Below are 8699 nucleotides of genomic sequence, written 5' to 3'. Positions count from 1 at the left end.
GCGACGAACAAATCTTCAGTACGTCGTTTGCGAGCTTTACTCCGCCTCCATCACATTGCTATTTTAGTGCTTTTGGAACCTATGGCAGAAGCTAGTAATATAGAAGTCTTGTGTACGAAGTTATCATTTGATTTTTGTTTGCTCAACTCATCGAATAAGATCTGGGTGTTTTGGCGCTCTGGTTTTCATTTTAATGTTTTGTACAACTCGGAGCAAATCCTCCACGTTATGGCGGGTCACGACTCCTGGACTGAGACTGTTAATGCGTCGTTCATTTATGCCAAGTGTACCAGGGCCGAAAGGCTAGTATTATGGTCTGAGCTATGCTCTCTCGCTGGCTCGATCACACGGCCGTGGCTGGTAGGGGGGATTTTAACATCATCAGTACGCTGGCTGAGTATACGGGCCGGGCGGCCCAAGATCTTGGAGCGATTTCGGATTTCAATGGTGCAATATCTGGCTGCCATCTCCAGGAGCTTCCCTACTCTGAAAGTGCTTACACGTGGTCAGGTGTTAGAGCAGGTACCAGGATTTGGAAGCGATTAGACAGGGTGTTAATCAACCAACACTGGCTCGAGTTCTTGTCGAATACCTCTGTCCAGCATCTCAATCGCGCCGCCTCCGACCATTCACCCTTGCTAGTGAGCCTACGATCTGCAGATGCTAGCATTCCAAAGCCCTTCAAGTTCCAATCGTTCTGGGTTCCGAACCCAGAGCTTTTATCAACAGTGCAGAGTAGCTGGGATTTGCCCACGTAGGGGTATGGTATGTATCGGTTGGCTTTCAAGTTAAAGCGTCTAAAGGCATGTTTAAGACAATGGAGCAAACAACAATTTGGGGACATCTTTCAGGCTGTCCTGCAACGCGAGCTTGAGGTGCAACAAAAAGAGATTATGTATGAAGCTAATCTAACGGATGAGGCGAGGACTGACCTACACCACGCACAGGGTCACTTGTTACAGAGCTTACGTGTCCAAGAGGACTATTGGCGCCAGAAGGCGCGCTTATGCTGGGTGAGAGATGGTGACTCCAACACACGGTATTTCCATACTTTAGTTAGAGAGAAACGCTCGAGGTTTGCCATACACCGCATTAAGGATGATGGGGGGGACGTGGCTTGAGGATGATGAACAGATTGGTCAGCAAGCAGTCAGCTTCTTCCAGCGGCTTCTGACAGCGGAGGAGGTCAGGGATGTCGAGGAGCTGCTGGTCCACATACCGGAGTTTGTGTCGGCGGACTAGAATGGGGTTTTACTAAGGGATGTTACAATGGAGGAGGTAAAAAGGGTTGTTTATGATCTGGATAAGGATAGCGCCCCGGGTGCGGATGGCTACACTAGACTATTTTTCTGCCACTGCTGGGACATTGTAGGCCTTGATGTTTTGGCAGCGACTCGGGATTTTTTGGCCGGAACCCCGATCCCGAGGGGAATCGCTAGTACCCTGATTGTGCTGATTTCGAAGAAGTCAAACCCAGCTACATTTGCTGACTTTCGGTCCATTAGCCTTTGCACTTTCGTTAACAAAGTTTTTACGAAAGTGCTTGCTAATAGATTGCGGGCTATTCTCCCAGACATTATCTCTCCGGAACAATCCGCATTCTATCCTGGTCGTGATATCGCTGAAAATGTCCTCTTGGCCCAAGAAATGGTAGCATCCATTAACAAGAAAACCCGGGGGCATAACTGCATCTTCAAGTTGGACATGATGAAAGCATATGATAGAGTATCCTGGTGGTTTCTGAGGCGGCTCCTTCAGAAGTTTGGTTTTGATTACAGATTCATTTTGCTCATTTTGAATACCCTCTCTCAAAGCTAGTTTTCTGTATTGGTGAATGGCAGGGCCAAGGGTTTTTTCCAAGCAACACGGGGGATTAAGCAAGGGGATACCTTATCCCCTATTCTTTTCATTCTTGCGTCTAAACCTCTTAGTAGGGGATTGAATGCACGAGTGGTGGATGGTAGGGTGGCCCCTTTCTCACTGCAGAGAGGGTGCATTGGGGTCACACACTTAGCTTTTGCTGATGACATTGTGATCTTTGCTCGTGGGGATAGGCGATCCGTGGGGAATCTGGTCCGGTTCTTAACACTCTATCAAACGGGAGCGGGCCAACGGGTCAACAATCAAAAGAGCTTTTTCGTTGTGTCCAGACGGTGTAGTGCGGGCCACATCCGTAGAATACAACAGCTGACTAATTTCAGGCATGGTTCCTTCCCTTTCACCTACTTGGGGTGTAATCTATATGCAGGGCGTCGAAAAAAGGAGTTCTTCCAATTTCTAATCGATAAATTTGTTGCACAGCTGGTTGGCTGGTAGAAGAAGCTTCTCTCACAGGGAGGTCGGCTAATACTAATTAAGCACGTTCTCTCCGCCATACCTACGCACGTGGTGGTAGTAATGGATCCGCCCACAGGGGTGATCAGGGACCTTGAACGCATAATGGCAAATTTTTTCTGGGGTCAGCCAGAGCAAGGTCCTAAGCATCATTGGTGCTCCTGGAGAAACCTATGTTATCCAGTAGTGGAGGATAGCCTGGGGATCCGTGCTTTTGAGGACATTCAGGGCGCATTCAGCTGTAAATTGTGGTAGTAGTACCACAACTCGACTTCATTATGGGCGACCTTTATGAGGTCTCGCTATAGTCCGGATAGTGGAGCAACACACGGGATGTCTAGGGTCTGGAGACGGATGCTGACCGTGCGTGATACGGTGAACCATTTCACCCAAGATATAGCCTTGGATGGCAGAGTTCGGCGGGCCTGGGTCCTCACCCCTTCTGGTGATTTCACTGTCTCCTCCGCATGGGATGCACTGCGGCCTAAGCGGGCATGCCTTGGATCCAGGAAGTGTATTTGGAGCGGTCACGTCCCCTGCAAGATTGCCGTCTTCATGTGGAAGCTGCTTAACCACTGCCTGTCGTTCCCTGAGGCCTTGCGGAGGTTTGGTTTCCAGCTTCCCTCCAAATGCCAGTTCTATCTAGGTGGGGAATCTCAAGATCATGTATTATCAGAATGCACCCTAGCTACCGAGGTATGGAATTTCTTCTCTAGGGCGCTATCGGTACCTATTACGGGCCTAGTCGGCATCATTTGTTGCTTGCAGTAGTGGTGGCTTACTCACTCCCCAGGCACTGTCCGGGAGGCGATGTGTAGGGTATTGCCATCGCTTATATGTTAGGGGTTGTGGAAGGCTAGGAACATGGCAATGTACGAGGGGATTGAAATGACACCGACATAGATTTGCTGGAGTATCCAAGCCTTGCTGCTCAGCATCTCGCAGGTCCATCCATTTGTCCAGGTAACACAAGGTGACAGTGAGTTGGTTCGCTCTGGCTTATTGTTTCGCATGGAGCGGATGGAGCTGGTGCTGCCACGCTGGGTTGCATGGACAAAGCTGCCAATCGGGTGTGTCAAGCTAAATATTGATGGCTCTTCCTTAGGGAATCCAGGGCACGCTGGAGCTAGATGGGTGCTTCGTGACTCGGACGGTAACATTCTAGCCGGCTTCTCGTTATTTTTGGGATCACGAACCAATATGGAAGCGGAGGCCATGGCACTACTAGAAGGTCTGCAACTCTCCGCTAGCTTTCACTCCCTGTAAGTTGAAATGGACTCTCAGGTATTGCTGAATATGGTGACTAGCAACGGAAGAGTACCGTGGAGGTTATGGCATACTATCTCGCGTATCCAATCTTTAGTGCTGGACCACCAGGTCAACTTCACTCATGTCCACAGAGAAGCAAATGCAGTTACAGATGGCCTGGCACGCCTGGCAAGCTCCACACGTGTCAGCCACAGTTTCCCTCCCTCCCCAGTTCCCGACCATATACGGGGTTAGCCCGCCTAGATAGGGTACCGATGCCTTATGTACGTTTGGCCTAGGCTTACTGGCGGAATGCCAGCTGCCCTTCATATACGTTAACCCTCCTTTAAATAAAATTTTATTTCTTTAAAAAAAATAGTTAAGTGCTTAATATGGTCAATAAGTGTAATACTCTTCTCATGATTATACTTTTGAGGGATTTACTTTTAAAAAAAAAAGAAAAAGAAAAGAGAAAAAGTAGAAAAAAAAGAATAAAAGTTGTTCTACTCCAATGGTTTTTGTACTTAGTAACCAGGAGTCTTCATTTACAAATGTCAACTTTCGCGTAAAATAGTACTTGAATTAAGAGTATGCAAAGCAACTTGAGAATGTGAAGTGTTGAGTAACTGGCAATCTTTATTTAAAAATGTCGATTTTCGCGTCAAAAGGTACTTTCACAACTTGAGTAATATTTAGCTATATTATATGAATAAATCTCTCTTTAAGTCGAATAAGAGGATGATCATGGGATTAGATAGCATTTTTATTGACCACATGAGTTACTTGCTTGTGAAATTGGGTAAGAATGAGAAATTGACTTGAACTTGTTATAATGGCGGTATAATTGGCTCTTCTTTACTTTATATTATGAGTACTTGAGTTTAATTGAATGATTGCATAATGGTTATGTACCTAGTTTTGTGGAAATGATGTTGGATTGTGCACATATGTTTATTTTCAAAATTTTGGATCATTGTGAGATTGAAATTCTTAATTGCTTGAGGACAAGCAATGGTTCAAGTGTGGGGGAGTTTGATAAGAGTACATTTCACGTTTTTTTTCTGTGTTTTACTAGTTAGTTTTGGTATGTTTTATTTAGTTTTATAACTAATTAACTAGGATTTTGGTAAAAATATACATTTTGTGATTTAAGTGGCAAAAATTGCATTTCTATCTATTTTAATGGTAAAAACTTCATGTTTTATAGGTTTAATGATTCAATCATCAAATGGCATGAATTGAGAAGAGAATTGGATGATTATTGATGATTTAAAGATGTTTAAAGAAGACATGAAGTGCAAAACATTCAAAGGAAGAAATGCAAGTGAAGACAGTTTTGACACATTGTGGTATTTTGGCAATATGTTGAGCTACAACCATCGGATTGAGGTGATTCTTTACCATTTTGAATCTAAGAGATAGATCTACATTTGGTATGAAGACATCGAATTCCAGTTTAGTCATTCTCATTGTCAAAAAGTCAAAATATAGAAGTGCATGTGTATGGTCGAAAGCTGAAACAGAGCTCTGACATATTGATGGTATTTTGGTAATATCTTAGTCCACAGAGTTCCAAATTAGATTATTCTTGAAGCATTCGAAAGCTAATTCAAAGGGTTACAACTTTCATATTTTACACAATAGTTAGTTCAGCCTTCATTATTGAGAAAATAGCAGTTGAAGTGATGCTAAATTCACAGAAGTGAATACGCGACTTCGCAATATGTGAGCTGAAGTTGCATATTCCAAAGTTGCATATTGTAGCTTGATTTCTGCAATTTGCTCAGCCACTTGCTCTGCTTTCACACTACTTTCCAGCTCTACTCCAGACAAGAATTTCGGTTGCATATGTTCAAGTAACCTTTTGGAAGAAAAAAGGAACTTTATGTCTTGTCCAAAAACCACTTTTTGACTCTCTTAATGCTAGAGATGTTACAATCATTAGAAGATGGAGAATAGAACATATTTGCAGTAGTTCTCATCAGATTTTTGCATTAGAGCTTAGTACTTAGTGTTGTTTTGTTCTCTCTAACTAGAACTTTTGTGAGAACAATTGGAGACTTCATTGTACAACACATTTTGTTGAAGAAATAGAAGATCAGTAGGAGCTTCTTCACTAATCTTGGCTAAGCTTTCTTTATATATCTTTTACTTATGATTCGATATGTGTTCATGCAATGAAGCCATGTTCTTTCTTGTTATATATTTTATGAGTAGTTAAGTTCCTAGATCTAGGGAGTAGATGAAACTTATGGCTACTTGATATGAAGTGAATATGACTTACACTTGTTACACCTTGTATTAACTTGTTTATTTATGCATGCTTATCACTTGTTGTTGCTTGATCACCAATAGCAAGTTTATAGTTGTTATTATTCAATGAAAGTTGGTAATAATGATGGAACAACATAACTAAGTTTGAGTAGTATTCTCATGAGAATAGAGATACACTTAAGTGGATTAACTTGCATTTCATGAAGGAAACAAGAGTAGATCTAATTATTCACCATGAGAATAGGAAAAACTAGTCTATTTTAGGCCATTTTATCATGAGAATGAGATTTGGTAATATTGAAAATGAATTCCTAGTTAAACAAGAGTTGTAGCAAGAGGTAAATCTATTTATTTGTATCTTTTATGTCATAAGTGGAATCTATATCCCTAGACTCAAGTATTTAGTGAATTTTCTCCATTGTTACCTTGCTAATATTTAGTTAAGATTAGTTAGGTAGTAGTAATTACAACTTCTCTTGCTTAATTTGATCATTAGTCTAAATAATAGAGTAAGTAAGGATCTAGTACTTGCAAAGTTGCTCTCTGTAGGATCGACTCGATATATATCTTAAACTACTAGTTTGACCTGTATGCTTGCAGTAAAATGGGTGTAATTTGGAATTAAACTTGTACTTATATAAAAGACCCGTCAAAATCTTAACACTAAAATTTAAGCGCGAAACCAATTAAGTTGGTGAAATGAGAAAATAAAATCGCCTAGACAGCAAACTTAATTTGGATTTTCAGAAAATTGTATAAAATGTCTATTACATTCTATTAGGGGAAATTTTACGTCCCCCACATGTTAAATGTAGATTATACGTTCCCCACAATAGAAATTCCGTTATATTTAGTCCAAAACTCTAATTCTAACAACTTGTTTTTGGCAGGAATCAGTTATGTGAACCACACATGATTGATTCTTAAGGGGCAAAAGTGCCAGATTTTAAGGATTTAATGAAAAAAATTTCAAAATAAATAAAACAATTACAAAAAATAAAAAAGAGCAAAATAAAAATTAAGTACAATATGAATGTGTTAAGATTCAATTTTCCAAAATTTACTTTCATCACCAAGCAGTTTTCTTCCCCTACTTCTCCTTTTGACCCATTCTATCACACCCAACCCTATTATTGTCCCTTCCTCCTACTCACAACCCTTCCGGCCTCCATCCTTCTTCTCCACATCCCTAACCACCACCCATCCCTCACCTCTTTTTCCTTCTCGTCCCTTCCTTCCTTCCTTTCTCCTCCTCCAAGCCCAAATAGGTTTACACCATTATTCATGCTAAATGCCCAAGGCTTCTAAATGAAAATGCATTTTTTTTTTAGACATCGCAGCTTAAGTTGGTACACCGGGTTAGTTTTGTCATTTCAATTCTTTATTAGATAAGATAGCATTCTCTAAACTCCACCAACTTCTTTCAGTAATTTAATTACAAAGTCTAAATCTTAAACTTTGGCTTATGCATGTTCCTTTTGTTTAACTAGAGTATGTAAGGAATCCCTTAAAAAACACGCCTTTGAATGATGGTTACTCCATGACATGTTGCACTGATGTTATCCCCGTACCTTCTTTGTGATAGTGTATATGTCCTAATGTTAATCAACCTTTAGGGTTTCATATATAGTTTGACTGTTTATATTATAATATATAACATCTTTTTCATATTGATTGCTTATGTATATACATTTGTATGATAAAAATTCTTAGAGTAAACTTAATGTATGAAATCATACAAGTTATGATAATGAGATTCATTCATTTATATAAAAGGTTTATTCTTAAATATATCTAGTCAAAGTATTAATAAAATAGGATATTGTTGATGCGGTTAGACTAGTAATACTATGAGTGTGTTTGGATAGGAAATCATTTGGGATAACTTTTTGAAAAAAATGCTATAGCATTTTTTTAATGTGATGTATGTAAAATAAAATGGTGATTAAAAAATGTGTTTATGATACAAGCGGATAAATTTATGTAAATAATTTGCTATCTAAACACACACTATGTCTCTTGTTAAATAAGAAATAATAGAGTTCATTTATTATGATGTGAGACATTTAAAATGGCATATGGATGAAAAGATAGTGAATACCCTATAAGGATTTGCCAACTCTTATATTGAGAATTTATCTCATTATTGATCACTTGTAGAAGTACAACTGATAAGAGTATATTTTACGTATTTTTAAATGCATTTTATTAGTTAATTTTGAGTTGATTATTTAGTTTTATAAATAAAATAAAGAGGTTTTTGGTAAAATTATATATTTTTGGTAAAAGTGGATAATATTGCATTTCTATTGATTTTAATGGTAAAAACTTCATTTTTATGCAGGAATGATGATTCAATCACCAAAGGATGTCAAATGAGGTAAAAAATAGAGATTTGGTGATGAATTCAAGTGGCAACAAGAAGAATGAAGTGAAAAACGTTCAAGTGAGGAAATGCAATACAAGTCAGTTTTGACACTCTTCAGTATTTTGACCATATCTGGAGCTACACTTATCGGATTGAGGTGATCTTTATACCATTTTAAAGCTAAGAAAGAGACCTACAATTCGTATGAAGACATCGAAATCCATTTCTGCCATCTTCATGGGCAAAACGTTGGAATACAGAAGCTGCATTCTGTGGTCGGAAGTTAAAACAGAGGTTTGAACAGGTGATAGTATTTCGATCATATCTCAGGCTACAAAGCTCCGATTTGGATGATTCTTGAAGCATTGGAAAGCTAACTCAAAGGGTACAACCTTTGTGTTTTGTACAAAAGCTAGTTTGGCCTTTATCATGAGAAAATCGCAGTTGAAATAAGGCCAGAGTGAAAACGCGAGTA

General features: G+C 39.6%; 1 protein-coding gene across 1 annotated transcript; it reads left to right on the top strand.

The window, feature by feature from the left end:
* Window positions 1–323: 323 nt before the first annotated feature.
* Window positions 324–758, top strand: LOC113777277. Its single transcript, XM_027322314.1, has one exon. It carries the CDS (start codon window positions 324–326, stop codon window positions 756–758), a length of 435 nt encoding a protein of 144 aa, XP_027178115.1.
* The last annotated feature ends 7941 nt before the right edge of the window (window positions 759–8699 follow it).

This window comes from Coffea eugenioides, chromosome 7, assembly GCF_003713205.1.
Source record: "Coffea eugenioides isolate CCC68of chromosome 7, Ceug_1.0, whole genome shotgun sequence".
NCBI lineage: Eukaryota > Viridiplantae > Streptophyta > Magnoliopsida > Gentianales > Rubiaceae > Coffea > Coffea eugenioides.
Note: the sequence above shows the minus strand (reverse complement) of the source record. Positions and strands in the feature narration are given on the sequence as shown.

What these genes read in the sequence shown, in the direction of transcription:
- LOC113777277 (XM_027322314.1), top strand. Translation starts at nt 324, where the DNA reads ATGCTCTCTCGCTGGCTCGATCACACGGCCGTGGCTGGTAGGGGGGAT.